Here is a 21086-nt window from a genome sequence, read left to right on the forward strand (position 1 = left end):
CTACTGGACACTAGCCCTCCCTGGAATATTAGACTAATTCAGTTTCACACTGCATCTCTTAAAACCTACGTGTAAAAGATGCTGATCTGAATCATTTAGTGACAAAGAAAATGATACATAAATATAATGCTGATTTGAATCATTTAGTGACAAAGAAAATCCTACATAAATATAAAAAAAAAAGTAAAGAGACTGGAGGATTTCAATCTTGGTCATAAAACACATGGATATCTCTATAAAGCTCAACATTTGAGTGACTGCATCAAAGAACACAGCATGTCCTTCTGAAAAATGAAGCTTATCTTAAATTAGAAGTGCTTTAAGAAGACTTAGTGTAATGATTTAAATCGGATTTCTGGCATTATCACACATTTATATGAGAAAGAAAAAAAAAATCTGCCAGTTTCATCCTTAAGTAAAGTGTCACAAAACTGTTTACAAACCTTAGGTTTGACTGCAGCAAAAGCAACAGCAGGCAGTGCTTTGGAGGATGTCTCGGGTAAGGCAGCTTTACAGAATTCATTTTAAAATATGTTACTGCTAATAAATAAAAACACATTTAAAAGGATTTTTTCTGATATTACACAGATAAGAGTTTTACAATTGACAGTAATACAGTTCTGATGATTTCATTCACAGACACAACACTGCAAGATAATATGTTTTGAATTTTACTCCAGTTAACGACTACGTTTCAACACAAGCAGGTGCAGTAATATTCTGAACAAAAAGGGGCACAGTACAGTGCAAAACACAATCCACTGCTTCAGGCTGGTTAAGTTACGGACTTCACTCTTCAAATCTTCCTTCAAGGATGCTTACAAATGAGAAGGGAACAAACTTAAATCCATTGCCACTGTAGAACTTGTTCTGGAACTCGACCCTGTAAAACAACAACACAAAATGTGTATGATTTTCTGAACTCTACTATTTTAATACAAGTCTAAAACACGTCAACTGCTCTGATTATCCAAGGTTCACTACCTGCACTCTTCTTGTATACCCTTTTAAAGTACTTAAATAATTTGCTCCTCCCTTTTATGATTAAGCTGCCAGCTACTTAATACCATCTACTCAACCTAAAAATGTTAAGACCTCCAAGTATTAACACTATTTTTACAGCCAATGGGCTCAGGAGACAGACTTATATGCCATTCATACACACTTGTCACACACATTATATATATATATATATATATATATATATATATATATATATATATACATACACATATACACATACATATACACACACACAAACATACCATGCGCACATACCTTAAAATGTCATTTCTGATACAATAAGTATACTAAACATTGAACACACACCACTGCTTTTCACTTATTTCTCATTATTTTTGAGAAAAACAGAAGCCCTTTATGCTACATGCACCAACTATAAATAATTTTGAGGGCATATGAAAGTTGATGAGCAGCGTCACAGCTCCATGGTGCACACATGCATTTTTGTCATGTATGTACAGCCCACCTTACTTTTACAGAATGGTATTTAAGAAACAATTCTGCTCACTGCTGTACAGTGAGAAGTGACAGTAAATTGTAATAAAAATCACTATGTTACCTATTTAGCATCCAGTTACACTTTCTAATATACTTCATGATGGGATAGGGTTCCCTCATTAACCCTTATCATTGGCATTGCAGGGTAGTGGTATGCACTGGACAAGAGTTAAAGGGAGAACACTAACATATACAAGAAATTAGAGCAGATACTAAAAAAGTTAACAGTGAGCTCATACATTAAGTAACAACTTAACTGGTATTCCTGAAGAACTTTATGCAATGTTACTGCACTGCATATTAAATAACACTAACATCATGTTCATAAACAGTAAGAACATGCTTCTATTTGATAACAGAATTCTACAGAATCATCATCATCTTCTTTCGGCTGTTCCTGTTAGGGGTTGCCACAGCAGATCACCTGTTTCCATTCCTTCCTGTCCTCTGCATCTTACTCTGTCACACCAACCACCTGCATGTCCTCTCTCACCACATCAATAAACCTTATCTTAGGTCTTCCTCTTTTCCTGTTACCTGGTAGCTTCATCCTTAGCATTTTTCCCAATATACTCAGCATCCCTCCTCAGCACATCCAAACCAACGTAATCGTGCCTCTCTAGCTTTGTCTCCAAACCTTACAACCTGGGCTGACCCTCTAATATACTTATTCCTAATCCTGTCCACCCTCGTCACACCCAGTGCAAATCTTAACATGTTTAATTCTGCCACATCCAGCTCAAACTCCTGCTTTTTTGTCAATGTCACTGTCTCCAACCCATATAACATAGCTGGTCTCATTACCCTCTTGTAGACCTTCCCTTTCATTCTTACAGGTACTCGTCTGTCACAAATCACTCCTGACATTCTTCTCCACCCACTCTATCCTGCCTGCACTCTCTTCTTCACATCTCTTACACACTTACCGTTACTCTGAACTACTGACCCCAAGTATTTAAACTCCGCCACCTTCGCCACCTCTACTCCTTGCATCCTCACCATTGCTCTATCCTCCCTCTCATTCACACACATATATTCTGTCTTAGTCCTGCTGACCTTCATTCCTCTTCTCTCTAGAGCATTTCTCCAACTCTCCAGGGTCTCCCGCACCTGTTCCCTACTATCACTACAGATCACAATGTCATCTGCAAACATCATAGTCCACAGGGACTCCTGTCTGATCTCATCTGTTAACCTGTCCATCACCATTGCAAATAAGGAAGGGCTCAGAGCTGATCCTTGATGTAACCCCACCTCCACCTTAAACGCATCTGTCACTCCCACTGCAGACCTCACCGCTGTCACTCTACATTCGTACATATCCTGTACCACTCTTACATACTTTTCTGACACTCCTGACTTCCTCATATAATACCACAACTCCTCTCTAGGCACCCTGTCATATGCTTTCATTAAGTCTACAAAAACACAATGCAACTCCTTCCAACATTCTCTGTACTTCTCCATCAACACTCTCAGAGCAAAGATCGCATCTGTAGTGCTCTTTCCTGGCATGAAGCCATACTGCTGATCACTAATCATCACGTCCCTTCTTAACCTTACTTCCACTACTCTTTCCCATAGCTTCATGCTGTGACTGATCAATTTAATCCCTCTGTAGTTACTACAGCTCTGCACATCACCCTTATTCTTAAAAATCGGTACCAAAACACTTTTTCTCCATTCCTCGGGCATCCTCTCACTTTCCAAGATTTCATTAAACAATCTGGTTAAAAACTCCACTGCCATTTCACCTAAACACATCCATGCTTCCACAGGTATGTCATCTGGGCCAACAGCCTTTCCATTCTTCATTCTCTTCATAGCTATCCTTACTTCCTCCTTGCTAATCCATTGTACTTCATGATTCACTATCCCTATATCATCCAACCTTCTCTCCCTCTCATTCTCTTCATTCATCAACCCCTCAAAGTACTCTTTCCATCTCCTCAACACACTCTCCTCGCTTGTATGTTTCCCTCATTATCCTTTATCACCTTTACCTGCTGCACATCTTTCCTAGCTCGGTCCCTCTGTCTATCCAATGAAATGAGGAGTTAATGAGTGCAATGACCCTCTATCGTTTACATTGTGTCAAGTGTCTGTGAGCAACCATGGCTAGTTTCATCACTTAGCATGACTTGCAGCACATCACACAACCCTACACAAATGAAAAATTTAAACTACTGCATGCAAACCATTAGAGACGCATACAAGTGAACATACTTTTATTTATTTAATATTTAATTTTGACATTTGTTTACCGGGACAGTTCGTCTTGGTCAAAATAACCCATTTTCAGCAGAGGCCTGGGTAGAAAAGCTCCAACTACAGACCATGATTTACAAACATATTATAAACAAATTATAATGTCTTCGCTTAATAAAGAGAAAAGTAGTTCCAGGTTCATGAAGAGAGACAGACATCTTAGCATTTAACTATACAAGAAAAATATCCAAACGTATACAATATTATACATTCTTTTGCTCATAGTCAAAGGAGATGGGTACAAGACATTATTTCATAGTGTAAATAGTTGACATTTCTGTGATTTTTTTTTTTTGTGGGGGGGGGGAAGAGTGTGGAAAGTGGGGTGAGTTATCTCATGTAGAGTTAGTCAGGAGGAAATGAAAAAGGAGGTGAGAATGTCAGCTTGGAGTAAAACAGACAGGGAGAAAGCAGAGGTGAAGTTAACCAGGAAAAGAGCACAAGCACAGCCAAGCTTTATTTAGATGTTGCTTTAGCGAGGTTTTAAAGGCTACCGGGCTAGAAGTAAGAAAATAGGCTTTGTCCTGGAAGTCTGGAGGGTTTGACGATAGTAAGGAGTTTTGTTTGTACACTTTCCTGCTTGGACACTTTATCGACTGCACAGATAGTTCTAGCAAAGCTGTTCTTCACCTTTTATTTTCTCTTGAGAATATTTTGACTTCAGCTGCTTCTCATATTTGAAATATGGGATAGCAATGAAAAGAAACCTGAGCTACATGCAATACCAGGGCAACTGTTTGCATCATTTTCAGAAGCATTCACAGGTAAATATTTTTGATGACTTATGGTAAGGACTGCACTATTAACTGCTGGGTCATTCTCAGTCTAAGGTGTAGCAATTTGTCTTCTGTTTAAATGTTGTTGCCTCATTTACAAGAATCTCTTTCTCACTCTTGCTTTTAAACTTTTGTTTTTCCCATTTACATTCTAGGTGGTCCGAATAAGGTACTATCCCCTTAAATTAAAATATGTTAAGTTGACATTACTGGGGATTCCGGTACAATTGTAAAAATATAAAACCAGTAAAGTGGTATAAAAGTGCTTACCAAAAAAAAAGAAAAAAAAAAAACAAATAAACCAAAAAATAAGCAAATGAAGGGACTTAAGCTTGTCCTGCTTTGTGTTAAAAGAAAAAGCAGGACAAGTCTAAGTCCCTTCATTTGTTTTATTGTTTTACGACAGAATAATACTGATCTAATGGTTTTTCCTACTCTGGTTATTTTAAATATTAATATTCATGGTTTATGCTAATTTAATGGTTTTTATTGGGTGTTTTTTAACCAATTATGGTTGTTTTTAATCTATTTAAACTGCTTTTAATAAAAAGGCCTTTGTTCTGATGAAGTCAACTGTGTTTGATGAAAGCGCGTAACTGATTTTTTTATACAATAAAACGGACTGGAGACTGACTACCAGGGTGCTTATTTTTTGGTTTACAATTGTGAAGATAACATAATCCAGTACTGGAGATTATCACTTGAATTAACTGTTGGGGATTTTCAGGCTTGACCATGATTGCTTAAATAAATTGAGGTTTGAAATTTCACTTTTTTTTTTTTTGCTGTGGTTGTTTCCCAATTTCTCCACCTTCTCCCTAATGTTTGTGTATTCTGTCTTTAGGGATAATTTTCTGAGGATTTGTTTGGTTCCTTGACATCTTCAGAGCAGCAGATCTGTAGCTCTACAAAGCATGATTGGTTTTCAGATCAGTAACCTAACCATTGTCTTATGCTACAGTAGCATGTAAGGACAGTTCTGTTAACTCATGCAGTGGAGCTTTTGAAGAGGAAGTTAGTTTACGATGATTACTTCTGTTTACAGGGAAAAGCTATATGATTCCATTTGGCTAGTAAGCAGAAATAGTACTCTTGAGGGGAGGTACAGTTCTTCATGTTTTATTTGTGTATTCACAATTACTGACCGTATGCCTGAGTAATCAATCCCACAATTCCAATGGAGTGGGAAGGACTACATAATTATGTAGGCAAATTTTATGTTAATCAGCGTACAGATTTGTACCTATTTTCATGGGTCTTTGTCCAGATTTTTGATGTTTCCAGGTTAAGAGGTATGAACTAACGCTTCTAACATTTTCATGAAATACATTACACTGAAGTGAAAAAACTGACTGGCATATAGTTAAAGGGAAAAAAAAGCTAAAAAATATATATTTCAGTATGGTAGAATACCTTATAAAAAGCATCTCTGCTACAAGCACATAATGTGTACATCCTACATAGAAAGTTTGAAAGACAAATGTTTGCTTAAATATTCACGCAAGTGGTACTTGTCTCACATACCCTCTCTTGTCATAATTCCAAAGTAGCTAGGTCAACTGCATTACCAGTAAAATGTTCAGTGCTTGTCTTATAGCAAACTAAACAATTAAAAATGATCTGGCAATATGGCAGAAATGATTAAAGGCCATCAGATGTAAACAATTTAATCATGTAATCTTGTGTTTGATTCCTTCACTTTGTACTTGCAAGAACTCTAAGTTCAAGCAAATAACTTACCAGGCAGGCTTTCTTCTTAGAGAGTTGCTTGTGCCAAGCAGATTTTTAACACCTAACTTCTTTGCAAGGATACCCTGGCTGCTTGGCTGTACAACTACTCCGATAATTTAAATGAAGGAACAGCCTTGGACAGGTTCCAGTGTCTCATCCAGTACAACCAAATATGGTAGGAAAACATGATTCAGTATCAAAACAAGCCCTGTACTTCTGTTCTTACTGTGAGAAATTTTTTCCAAGTAGTTAGCCATTCTAATGCTGGAACTAATTAGTCAGTTCAAAAAAGTACACAAAGATTTCAGTTCGCTGCAAAGCATAGCACATGGTTTCAATATTTCAGGATTTTTATAAGTCTACTATAATACAGTTGAACATAATTACAAATACAGTACTGAAGGATTTACATGTTTCCCCTTTTGCTGAAGGAATGTATACAGTTGAAAGAAAAACAAAACAATGCAATAAATTCTGCTAAGCTATGAATGAACATCAGTAAGAACAATGCTCTTCCATAAGAACTTTAACACATTTACAGATGCAAAATGTGATTACTTTTAAAGCAGCAGTGAAACATCTCTCTGCACAAAAGTAAGAACAGCATTCCCCTTTAAAAGCACTTGGCATTCTGTTCTCTGCATCTGCAATCTGAAAATTAGACAAAATGCAAATGCGCCATGTAGCAAATACAGGCAGACTGTAAAAAATACTTGTCAAACGTCTGGATTATATGAACCTCTTTTTTCAATTAATATTAAAAAAATCCTATTTCAAAAGATGGTCTCATGCAATGTAGAAGTGCAGGGTAGTGGCTGACTTTTATATTGCCGTGTTAAAAATATCTTTTTAGTGTTTAAATATGAGAAGGGTTATAACATTCACATATCTGTGTCCAAATGGCTTGCTTAACATCTTAAAATATTCAGTACCTTTCAACGAATGGGCATTATGCAGATTTGTTTTGTGCACCCAGTAACGATACATGAAAATATTTGTCTGAGGATTGTGCAATAGGCCACCTAATAAAAAACACAAATCCTATAGTTCCCCTTTCACTCAGCATGCAGAAACACTAGCATTAAATAGAGGGTGCAAAGGGTACAACCTAATGTATGGGAGATGTACGAGGGGCTCACCACTCATACTGAAACAGTTTTTGACTCAGCACTGTTTGTTGAGCGAATGCTCTTTTGAATATGTTTTCTCATCAAACAGCATTTGCTTAATATTTGAGAGATGCAGGATATCTTGACATTTGCATACAAAGGGCTGAAAAGGAAGCTAATTCAGTTTATCAACCACAAAATTCAAACCTCATGCAAAAGCGACAAGATAACTTGGTGGTTTTAAGTGAAGAATGACTTTCATGGCCTGTTTCAAAGCACTAGGAATATGGCAAGATAATATGCAAACAGATAAAGAGAGTGAAGGCTCATTAAAAAGAAAGGTGCTGCAGAAACTTGTACAGAATGAGAAAGATGGTCAATTCTCTGATTCCACTACAAGCAAAATACTTTCTGCCACTATAGTAAGTTAGATTTGCAGTGGGTGATCCCTATCTCATACTTTTTTGAGAATATTTAAGGGTCCATATTATAAAACTGACCACTTAGGTTGTCGAACACCCAAACGTTGACAGCTAAAAAGAGAAATCTTAAAACCGCAAACAGCCACTTCTGTGAAGTTTTCATAGGGAAAAACTTGGGTTGGCTGTTGGACACTAAAACAAACTTTTAAACCCTAATTAATTGGGGGGCTGTGCCCCCCATAACTGCCCTAACTAAATATACCAACTCTGAGAACGCTCTACACTGGGGAAAAGGGCAAATTCCAGATAATAGCCAAGCAACTTTTTTCCCTATGAAAAAAACTGCATAACTAGCCATTCGTGGTTTTAAGCACTGTTTAGCTGTTGACATTTCGGTGTTTGACAAGCTAAACTTTCGCTGTACTAATATATACCCATATTTAAGACCTCTGGAGATGTCCATCAAGAAGCAACCTGGAAAATACTTGCTGTGAGAAAGGCAGGTTTACAGTTCATATGCAATGTTCTGCCTTTTTGTTGAGATGCAAGATTCACATGTACAGAACAGTGAGAGACCACTAATGTTCGGAGCAGACTTAACAATGAATGCCTTCGACAGTGTAAAACTACCAGAATGACACTTGCTTTTATTTTTTTACCTTTAGAAACACTTCTTGAATCAATGGCTCTCATGTGAAGTCTTGCAAGAGGTATCAAGAGGATCATAGAAGTCATGAGACCCAGAATCCTGAGGTACTCTCTTCACTGTGACAGACGTCTGGGTGGAAAGCCCCAGGAATAGATGTAAATATAGCTCTATTTTTTCATGTGAAAGAAAAGCACTTTGTACTAAGGATCTAGCAGGCACCCCAGAAACACAATCATGAATGACAAAGTCCAGAAAGACTTTTGAATGTTCTCTTAAAATCCCATCCTGCATAGAACTCTTACCCAGGGTGAGAAATTCCTGACACTTGAAAAAAGACACTACAAAGATAAGTCATCTAAATATGGAAAAATAAGAGTACCTTGTAGCCTGCAACAGGCTATACAACAGAAGCCAAACACTTTGCTAACACCCTCAGAGCAGTGGAGAGCCCGAATGGAAGGCAGAGAACTTATAATGTGATCCAGGCACACAAAACCTTAAGGAGTACCTGAATTATGGATGAATAAGAATGTTATGATATGCATCTTTTTAATCTAAGCTTACTAGAAAACTCAAATTAGTATGGGATAACAGGTTGTGAAATGAAAGCATTTTGAACTTGGGCACTATACACAAACTGATTCAGGAAAGATAGATACAGAACTTGTTGCCAGGAGTTTTCTTTCTTTGCCACTAAAACATTCTTAAGTAAAATCCTTCCCCCAACTGAGGAGAAGGAGGACAAGGAAAAGCTTATATCACACCCCTTAGACAGCCTATTATGTATGACAGGATTAATAGGGGAAGGGTTTGGTCTGGCAGATGAGACATAATCCCCTGGAAAGGAAAAATTTCCTCCCACTGCCACGTGAATCCTAGATGGATCACATTAAGCACCCGTTTGTCTGAAACAGTATGATGCCAAAGACAGAAATGGAAATTCAGACTTTTTGGAAGTGATAAGGGACTACCAAAGTGGGAGGGGGGACAAGACCCTTATATAGCCATGCACGTCTTGTTCTGGGAGGTTCCCGCTTTCTTTTTGGAACCTCTCTGCCATCTCTTTTTAAACATCTGCTTACCAGCAGTCTGCTGAGAATGTTTATTTTATTGCTTTCCAAAATTAGACATGGGAACAGAACATTTAGATAAGGAGGGTTGGAAAATCTGAGAGATTTCCTGAATCAGATTACTTCTCTCAACACACTTTTTGATAACCTCTGCAGCAGAGGGTACAAAATAAATCTCTATCCAATGGAGAATTCAAATTTTGACATCTGGTAGTTCTTGATAACACAGCCAGGCAAACCTCCTCAAAACAGTACCAGTGGCAACAGCTCTGGAAGCACTATACAGAGTCAAACACTTTAGACAACGATCTGAGAAATAGAATAAACAAAACTACATGGTGCATATTTACCTCAGAAGAAAAAAACTGAAGCCAAAACATTCCTCATACTTTCACAATTAAATCAGAATAAGCTTTAACATACGAGCCTAAAAATTAAGAATTCTAAAATTCTAAATCAAAGAAACCAATCTAAAAATCAAAGCTGCAGAGCCATACACTTTTTCTTCCAAACTTATCAATAGCTTTATCATCCTTGTCAGAAGAAGGATTAAAATAAGCAAAATACTTGGAAGCAGCTGGATTAAATGCAGCTATAACTGTTGGGTCAGGTCTGGGACAAGTATATAAAAACTTGAAAGAATATACAAATTTAGTGGCAGCAGGATGGTTGTGGGGGAAACCGCAGACTGTGACAAACGCATCCTCCAATGCTGACAGCACCGTGGGGATTTGATGAAGGTTCTTGAAATTCCAACTGAGAAACCTCAGTATTCTCCCATTGACAACAACGGTTCACTCTGGAAACAGTCGCAGGGAAAGAGAATCCCTCTCACAGGGAGAATCGGATACAGCACTCTCCTCAGAATCTGAATCAGAAACCTTAGCAGAAAACACTGCATCTGTCCTCTCACATTCCCTACAGATTCCAACTCTTGAACCTCTTCTGGGAAAAAGGAATCCCCTTTTCCTTTATCAGAAACTAACAGGAACAGCTTGCACAAAACCTTAAACCAAGCCCATCAAATTACTCCTGTCCAGGGTGACTAACAAAGGGAGAGGCAAATGTTTAGTTTTTTGGTCTCTTTTTGACAAAAAAAATACAGAAACAGACCCAATATCACTAGCAACTATTTTTTCCAGGGATGGGCACGACATTTTGACTAAACCAGTGACACATTTCCTGCCCCTTCTCCCATGACTGTCAAGACTGACTCTCCTTTTCCCACTGAGGGGACCCCATCAGCCGCAGAGGATGTGGCTAACCCTTGGTCAGTGGTGGTTGTATGCACAACACCAAAGGGATCCAAAGAAAAAGATGAGTGGCCTGATGAACTGGCTCTGGCCACAGCCGAGTCACACACCTGTGGCTGAGGCGAATTAAATGCCTGCTGTAATGGTAAAGGTTGCTTTTCTCTTTCTGTGGCTGGAAGAAGATCTGACTGAGGGACCTGTAGTTTTTTTTTTCAAATTTAAGTCAAAGAAGCTAAGCAGCAATAGTAGTAAAACAGGAAAGTAGCAAAAGAAAATATCTTTTTTCCCCAAAAGCACACAGTAGAATGGACTTAAAACATTTTCCTCAGGCCAGAAATGTAAAATAAACACAGTTTATTCTCAAAAAAGGTAATTTTAAACAACTTTCAAAAACTTTTAGCACAAAAGACAGTGTGCTGTCATTTTAAAGTACATACAAGTCATGAGACAGTCAAGGAAAATAATTTTCTTAGCTTAAAAGTACTTGTTTCTCGGATAAAAAAAATGAGTTTTAACAAGAATAAAAGTAATGTGGAAGGTTCTTCCCTGAAAGGAACTAATCTTGCCCAGCAGTGGAACAGCATTAGCTGATAGGTTCAGTGCAAACTTTACCCCCGTCCCCCTCCAAAGGCCCATTCAACATCCCAGATACTTGTCCCGCAGCCCACATCTCCGTAGATCAAGTGTTAAAGGCCATATCCAAGGCAAAGAACACAGCTTCCATGGGAGATAGCATCCCAAGCTGTATTTGGCACCATCTCCTGCAAGAACTAGCATCATCACTGAGCACCTTATTCAACCACAGCCTAAGTTCAGGCTTCATTCCAGCAGAGTGGAGAACTGCCACTGTCATCCCCTTGCACAAAGGTGGTGCCACTACTGACCCTGGAAACTATCATCAGATTAGCTTGTCAAGTCTGATCTGTAAAGCCACGGAGCGTATTATTATGGATCTCATAAACAAGGACATTGGAAATCTCCAAGCACTTGAACCCAACCAGTTCAGATTTTTCAAGGGCAGATCTTGCCTGTTGAACCTGTTTGACTTCGAGACTGTCATCAAGGCCCTGGATGAGGGAAAGTCCATACATACAGCTGACCTCGACTTGGCCAAAGTGTTTGACACAATCTTCCACTTGGGCATCATCGAAAAGCTAACATGACTTGGAGTAAATCCCTATCTCATCAGGTGGGTGGCCAAATGACTCACTGATAGGACCCACAAGATCAAAATAGGGGACTCCACCACCAATAGCAGATCTCCCACTAGTGGTGTTCCCCAGGGATCAGTCCTAGGACCCCTACTGTTTGGCATCTACTTCTCAGAGGTCCAGGCAAACACAAAACGCCTGCATCTGATCGAGTTTGCGGACTGTAAGTTGTGTGCTGTCACTGACTCCCCAGATGATAACATACTGCAAGAGGGTCTCACATCAACAAATGAGTGGTGCCAAAGTCATGGCCTTAAGCTAAATGCAAACAAATGTATTATCATACCATTTGGCAAAAACACGACCTCTACTGATTACTATATCAACAGCAACCCCCTAAGCACACAACTTGTGGAGATAGACCTGGGTACACAGGCTGACAATAATCTCACATTCAACCATCATGTAGCTGCAGGGGTCAGCAAAGCCTTTTATTTGATTCATCTCATAAGTAAAGGGACTGCATCCAGGAAAAAGGAGATTACAACTCTGTACTCCTCCATCATTAGGGCAATAATACAGTATAATGTCCCATTTGGCATGTACCTCTCCAAACACCTCCACCAACTGGAAGGGCCGCAGAAATACCTCATAAAGTGTAATGGCCTCCAACACCTGTCCTATGCGGACAGGTTCAAATCATTATCACTCTACTTGGTATCGTACAGATTGCTCAGAGGTGATCTGTGTCTTGCCTACAAGACAATCTTGGACCCTGTCCTGGATGCTCCATATCCGTAAGTCTAACTCCTCACACATTACCTGATCAACTTGGATTCCACCCACCAGTCCCAGAGAAACCATCCATTTTAAGATGGATAAACCTAGTGAACCAGCACATCCCTGTACTGAATAACCTGAATATTCCCTTCTGGAAGCCTTGAAAGCTTGTCCGAACTTGGATTCCACCCACCAGTCCCAGAGAAACTAACCATTTTAAGACGGATAAAGTATGTGCAGATCCAGCTACCTGAACTTTATACCACAATTTAAGGTTTACAGGCTCTGCTACGCTAGGCAAGCTTCCCACTCAGAATAGCCAGCAGCCAACTAGCCCCCCTTTTTTCCTTTCTTGTTCTCTGTAGCTAACCCTTTATCCAGCCTACTCTCTCTCTCTTTAATACGTTGCCTACTCCCTCTTTCCACAGCCTGCCACCCTTGTATGCGAACACTTAGCTGTAGGTAAGCGACCGACCACTAGGTGGCGCCTTATCTGTAGCTTTCTGTATTTCTACTCCTACACATACTTCCTTACCAACTCTGCTTCTAAGCTTCTACTTCTTAGAGACTTATTCTATCACCTTTCCCACCCTGGTCCTAGGGTACCTTTAACCACACTAACTTTTGACTTCACTACTTTCCTCTCACTAGGCTCTTAACCTACTGCTACATTCTTACCTTCAGACATACTTGCTGAAATTTCCTGCTCTACACATTGTCATCCTCAATAGTCCTCTCTCTTGTCTCTACTATCTAGTTGTTCTACCTCCTATAGCTCCCTTATCCTCCACTATCTCTCTCTCTCTCCTCTACAGTGCTTAAAGCACCCTAAATTCTCCTCACCTATGACTATCATTCAACTGTGTTTGCTACCCCCCACCTACTCCTATACCTCTGTGCTCCTCCCTGTATACTAATCCGATACCTATAATCTCTGTGCTCCTCCCCATATAGTAACCTCCCCCTTATCTAACCTTTCTCTCCTTCTCTCGCGACTTCTGCCCCGTTCCTACACTTTTAGTTTACTCCACCCCCCCCCTCTGCCACAACATCCTCTATGAACTTATAAATCTGCCCCATAATTAGGGACGCCATCTTTCTCACCCCGCATTCTACCTGGCTGCTGTGCATTCTGCGTCGGGAGCCTGAACTACAATAAGTGTAAGCATTGTTTTTTTTTTTTTTTTTTAATGGGATTTGTTAATATCTGCTTATCCATCAAAGAATATCTGTTTTCTGCCTAAACATGAATGCTATGTAAATGTTTTAGTGTGACCACAGTTATCGCCGATTACATGCTCTCCTACCTTAGAGTTTGCACATGGGGATTGTTTCTGGAGGCTAGATATAGGATTACTTAGCCATTACATTTCCTCTTTATGATTTACAACTGGTTACTGAGTAAACCTTTGTTTATTGATTAAAGCTCTTGCTGCAAATGCTTACACCCACATAGCGCTCAGCATGTGCGAATGCTACTAAGGTTTGGCAACTGTATTGCAATTTAATCTGATTATTGCACTGTTACTCTACATATCAAATGTTTTACAAACTGTTTGCTGGGTAAATACCTGTTTCTGTGTAGCACTCTCACACCAGACGCTTACAAACACACAGCGCTGAGTATATTGGACCGCAATTAAATGTTCAATACTGTTGAACCAAATCATGTTCGACTATATTGCCATTTTAGAGTTTAATAGAGAACTCTACTGTAGAGCACTTTACAAATAAATTAAATATCACCTATTATTATTACTTGCTTCATAGTAAATAGCCCTGAAACTCTGGTAACTCTCTGACACACAAAGTGAGTCTAGCTTGTATCGCACAGTCAAGTATTGATTTATACCTAGATACACATGCTTGCTTCTACTTTGCTAACAAATACATAGGATGGAGTTTATTGCTTATGCGTTCTGGAAACCAATTATATATAGCTGGGGTGTTCACGCTTATCTACATGCAGTTCGCGTTGTGCAGGCGGAACGCAACTAGGGCTATAATAGTCTCATCTGCCTAGTATTACTAAACACACACTTTCTTCAGATGAAACTGTTCTACCACTGTTTATTCTTTATCTCTGTATTCTGTAGATCTCTTAGAGTCACAGATGTACCTGTTTTGTAATGTACTCTCTAAGTGATTTGAAAAGTGTTGAGTTTTACTGATGGTTTGTTGCACATATAAATAATTGTGCCTGTAAAACCTTCTTTTGCTTTCTAATCCTAGTTTTTTTTTATTGTCTGCCTCACTACCTTCTCTCTCTTCCTACTTTCATCAGCTTAGTGAACCAGTACATCCCTGTACTGAATAACCTGAATATTCCCTCCTGGAAGCTGGACCAACAATTTTAAGACGGATAAAGTATGTGCAGATCAAGCTACCTGAACTTTATACCACAATTTAAGGTTTAAAGGCTCTGCTACGCTAGGCAAGCTTCCCACTCAGAATACCCAGTAGCCAACTTTTTCCTTTCTTGTTCTCTGTAGCTAACCCTTTATTCAGCCTTCTCTCTCTCTCTCTCTTTAATGCGTTGCCTACTCCCTCTTTCCACAGCCTGCCACCCTTGTATGCGAACACTTAGCTGTAAGGTAAGCGACCGACCACTAGGTTACGCCTTGTCTGTAGCTTTCTGTATTTCTACTCCTACACCTACTTCCTTACCATACCTCCCCAACCCTGCTTCTAAGCTTCTACTTCTTAAAGACTTAAAGACTTATTCTATCACCTTTCCCACCCCAGTCCTAGGGTACCTTTAACCACACTCTTACTCTTGACTTCACTACTTTCCTCTCACTAGCCACTTAACCTACTTCTACATTCTTACCTTCAGACATACTTGCTGAAGTTTCCTGCTCTACACATTGTCATCCTCAATAGTCCTCTCTCTTGTCTCTACCCGCTCCGTTCACCCTGCGGGCTCACTCCACTCCCCTACCCTGCCCCCAATTCCCACCCACCCCCAGTGGTCCTACATTTATACCACTAATAGACACACTATATCCTGTCCACTCCAATCAGATACCTAACATCACAAACTTACCCAACCCTCTCTTTGTACACCACACCTACTAATTAACTAAGCCACCTCCTCCCCATCTACTTTCTCATACCACTACCCCACACCACACCTTCAAACTACATCTCATCTCTTTGCTAACCTCCATACACATTAATATGTGTATATCATTCATCCCTCCACAACTTAAAATGCTTATCTGCTTATCCCTTGTATCTTCTCTTATAACTACTTACCTCCTAACCTCCTATGAATACCCACTGAACTATTCTCTTTCATTTCCCTCTAAGTACACCTCTACATCTACATCACCTCTCTCCCCTACCTTCTCAAACCGCACCACACAACCCAACTACCTACTAGCCAAATACCACCATACTAGCACACATCAAGTTAAGGAAACTTAAACCCAGGAAAATACTTGACTTCATTTACAAACTTCTTCAACCAAAATATTTCAAACTCCTCCACTTTCTGTTAGATGGAGACATTCATCCTAATCCAGGCCCACACCATAATAAAACCAAAACATACAAAATATAAGACAAAACTACATCTCTATCATTTTCTATACCCACCAATTCTCTCTCTCTCTCTATTGCCCATCTCAATATACAAAGTATTTGTAACAAAATTAGTCAAATCCATGCCCTTCTAGAAGTCCATCAATTTGATATTTTATGTTTAATTGAAACATGGCTAAAGCCTTTAATCAAAGACACTGAAATCACCCCACCCGGTTATAACATCATTAGACTTGATCGCACTGCCAAAAAGGGAGGAGGGGTAGCAATTCTCTACAAAACACAACTCCAAATTAGTACTATAAATCTGACTTTTACCCTAGACAACAATGCCGAAGTAATCAGCTCCAAACTTCAAGTCAATACTACTAAAGCCATAAATATCATCTGTGCATATCTCCCTCCAGGAAATAATATCAACACTCTCCAATATATCCTCAATTTACTCTCTACCAACCTCCCTCAAGAAACACTAGTCTTAGGCGACTTTAACATCGATTGGTATTCCTGTAACAGTACTAACCCCACCTCCCATATAAACCTATATGGCTTTAAACAACTCATTAATAGTCCTACCAGAACTAATAAAACCAACAATAATGAAACCACCTTAGACTGGAATCTTACTAACACTCCCCAACAAACCTACCAATCAGGCACCCTTCCAGATGATCTAAATGACCACTCACTAACTTATATCGTTAGACACAAAACAAACCCAACTTTACCTACCACTTACAAAACACTACGTTCTAAAAAACAATTTAACTCTGAACAGTTTCAAGCTGAACTAAGACAATGTAATTGGTCCCCGCTAAAATATCTCCCACTTAATGAAGCTGTAGAATACTTCAATTCTACATTCCTATCTATCCTAGATCACCATGCCCCAAGTCGTACTATTAGAACCAAAGCTAAAGCAGCACCCTGGCTAACCAACAATACTAAGCAAAAAATCATTCTCAGAAATAAATCTTGGGATAAATGGCGTTCTAAGAACCTAACTGACCACCAAAACTTCAGAGAGCTTAGAAACAGTACAAAAAAAGCCATCCTGACAGATAAAAAGAACTATTACTTTCAATTACAACAAATCACCAACCTAAAAAATTCTGGGCCAGTATTAATAATCTTTTATCCCCAAGCCAGTCAATCACACCAAACCCCCAGGACTCTAACCCAAACAATCCCACACAAATAGCTAATGACTTCAACTCTTTCTTCACCAATACCATCCAAACTCTTGCAAATCACCTATCTCCTGACACCTCTAAACTACTCTCACCTACTTTAAATAATCATCCTCCCCTTCACTTACAACCTGTATCTACCTCCTTTATCTTATCTCTACTACAAAAACTTAAACCCACCACCCCCTCTGCAGACAAACTTCCTGCAGAATTCTTGCAGATAGGAGCCAAAGCCACTGCCTATCCCATTTCTATCCTGATAGATCTATAAATGAAGGAATTTTCCCTTCTATCTGGAAGGTATCTCACATCATCCCACTACACAAATGGGGCAATTCTAATGACTTCTCAAATTTTCGTCCCATAGCACTGTTATCACCTATAGGTAAAATCATGGAAAAATGTACCCATAAACAACTACTTAACCACCTTCTCCATAACAACCTACTTGCTAACTGTCAACATGGATTTAGACCTCCCCACAGCACCACCACTGCATTACTCTCCTTTACCAACTCCATCAACTATAACCGCAACAAACAACAATAATCTATCATCTTCTATCTTCATAGACCTATCAAAAGCTTTTGAAATGGTTAATCATAAACTTCTTTTGCACATACTAAAATCTCTCGCACTTGATCCCCCTTCCTTAACTTGGTTTACATCTTACCTAGAAAACCGTCAGCAGGCAGTACTTTGGAAAAGTTCATTATCTAATCTCCTTCCTATCTCTTTAGGTGTACCTCAAGGGTCTATCCTAGGCCCCTCCTATTTTCTATCTTTATTAATTACCTCCAATCAGCTATCCCTAACACTACCTACATACAATATGCAGATGATTCTACTATAATCTGCACTGCTTCCATTCAAACTGAACTACAGTCTCTTACCCAAAAAACTTTCACTACTGTTGAACACTGGTTCTATGACCATTACCTACTCCTCAACCCCAAGAAAACCAAATTGTTACTGTTCTCACCTACCTGTAAATCTACCCCTCTAAACTTCTCTATTACTTCCACTGATAACACTCTGATTTCTCCTGATTCTACTACAAAACTACTAGGAATAACTATTGACAACAATCTCAGTTTTGATTCTCATATCAACAACACAATAAAAGTAGTTAACAAAAAGATTGGATCCCTTTATAGAATCAAACCCTTCCTTACACCTGAAGCTAGGACCACCTTAGCCGATCTCACCTTATCTCTACCCTTCTATATGCTTCCCCTATTTATACTAATCTCTCTAAAAATAACCTCAAGAAACTTGCTACATCTTACCATAATATTGCTCGATTTGCTACAGGATCTATGTTCAGAACTCACCACTGTCTGAACCTAAAACAACTAGGTTGGCTTGAACTTCCTAACAAGCTCATTTATCAACAGCTCTTAATAGCTCACAAAATTCTATATTAACCATCTAAAACACCAATACTCTCAAACCTCATTACTCCATACAATAACCTGAAACACCTACGTTCTTCAAACAAACTACTGGTTAATATCACCAAACCCAATAACTCTGCAGGCGACTGCCTTTTTTCCAACTCTGTTGGAAAAATGTGGAACAAACTACCATCCGATATCTCATCTTTGTCCACTCTTCCACTCTTTAAAAGACAACTGAACATGCATCTCAATAAATACTGGCTCTGTTCCTGCACCAACCCAGATTAACCTTCCTTCTTCCTTTCCTCTACCTTAATTCTTTCCTTCTCTTTTCCCTGTATCCTTGATAGCTCCCCCCTTACATAACATCTTTGTAGATATATGTTATCTCATATATACTGTATGACCATTGTAAAAAAAAAAAAAAATTACCATATTTGTAAGACAATTTATTATTTACTCTATGTTTTGATATTATCAAATGTGTGTATTGCAAGTATTTACTCATTTTGCTTATGGATGTTATCTTGTTATGGCTATTTCTGTTTGCATGTGTATTGTGTGTACTAACTCACTTTGTTTATAAATTTCATCTTGTTATTGCTATTTCTGTTTAAACTTGTAATAACCATTGGAGCTTTTCTCCCCGGGCCTCCACTGAAAATGGACATATATCCAGCTGGACTAGCCCGGTCAACAAATGTAAAATAAAATAAAATAAAATAAATAAATCTAATATATGACATCAACAAAACCTGCTGGAGAGACAGATTTGTCTTCCAGGGGCTGCCCAGTCTCTGGAATAGATTTCCCATACGCATCAAGAGTACCTCACTGACTCTCTTCAAGAGCAAACTTGATGTGTGGATGGGAAACTACAAATTTGTCCCAGGGCTTTCACTTGTGTCCCTTATTGACAGGGGTAACAGGTGCTGACTTAGGTTTCTTTTTTTGGGATAAACTCTTGGCTAGGCTTGTAAGGGCCCCAGGGCCATTAGCCCAGTAACATCCTATGATCCTCAAAAGGCTGCACAGAAGAGCTCTTCTCGGCTGCAGGAAACCTCTAGATAATTAATGGTTTGGACATGCTGAACATGCCCTGAAGCTTTTGAAGCTGGCTGGCTATTACAACCTATGCATATAAACCATATAGCTTAGGCTAATGAAGCAGTGATCAGTATGAAAAACATACAGTATGATCTCTTCTCAGATCCCAGGAAATAATTTAAATACTAAAACACTTCAAGGAATCAAACAAATCTTTGTTATGACAAACAGAATTAAGGTCAGTGGCTGGGTTCACAGCACAGAGAGGTGATGCCCAGACTGCAACACATGTAACACAAGTCTGACTAGTGGATCTGACTTTTGAAAAGTCAGCTGGGGTTTAGGAAGAGACTGCAGTTTTTGCCAGCTCACCCATGTCAGGTGGAGAACAAGGGTTTATGACAATGGTGCAGCCCACAGTGGTGACTATGGGCTCCAAACCTGCAGCAAGTGGTAGGGACACAGATTATCTGTGACTTGTCCCCACTAATGACATTGGATACTAGGAATGCCAGTAGAGCATAATACAAATTCTAAGCAGCCTGGTGATGATGATTCACCTTGGCCCAACAACTGTCCCAGTTGACAATGTATCTCTGTCCAATCAGTAAAGGAACAAATGGGTCCGAAGGGCAAGGAAAAGGTCCAATACAGGTTTATGTGGAGATGGTTAAAAAAATTAAGATCTGAACTCCGTGAATGGCATAAAAAAAGGAAGTGTCTTTTGCAGAGGTCAAGTTTATCCTCGAGTCGTCCTGAATGTGACACTGCAATGCAAATCACTCAAGAGGCATATCTCATAACTGTGGCAGCTGAAAGATTTTAGAAATGTGCCAAACTAGGGATATTAGAAGAGGGAATACCAAAGGTTACTCATCATTCCTCTCAACCTGGAAACATCAAAAATCTGGACAAAGGCTCATGGAAAGTAGGTACAACACGCCAAAAATCTGAACACTGATTAACATATACATGTGCATACATAATTATGTAATCCCACCCACTCCAGTGGAATTGTGGGGTACCAGCATTCAAACACAGACCGAAGAACAAAACATTAAACATATAATATAACCACAACAGTGTTTTATTTACATTAACATTTGAACTTTTATCAAACTTTGAACTTGTATACAACTAAAATGCAATTTTCTTTTATAAAAATAAAATTAA

The 21086-nt window shown here is 39.0% G+C and overlaps 1 protein-coding gene across 1 annotated transcript in view; it reads right to left on the reverse strand.

The window, feature by feature from the left end:
- Positions 1-352: 352 nt before the first annotated feature.
- ATP6V0A1 (ATPase H+ transporting V0 subunit a1) overlaps positions 353-21086 on the reverse strand; it is a 1075307-nt gene continuing 1054573 nt past the window's right edge. The window contains exon 22 of the mRNA XM_044054711.1: positions 353-883. Within this exon, the coding sequence (XP_043910646.1) occupies positions 790-883 (94 nt within the window). The 3' untranslated portion in view covers positions 353-789. The remainder of the gene's footprint in view (positions 884-21086) is intronic.

This window comes from Protopterus annectens, chromosome 13.part0 (genome assembly GCF_019279795.1).
Source record: "Protopterus annectens isolate FY-2018-M chromosome 13.part0, PAN1.0, whole genome shotgun sequence".
Classification (NCBI taxonomy): Eukaryota; Metazoa; Chordata; order Ceratodontiformes; family Protopteridae; genus Protopterus; species Protopterus annectens.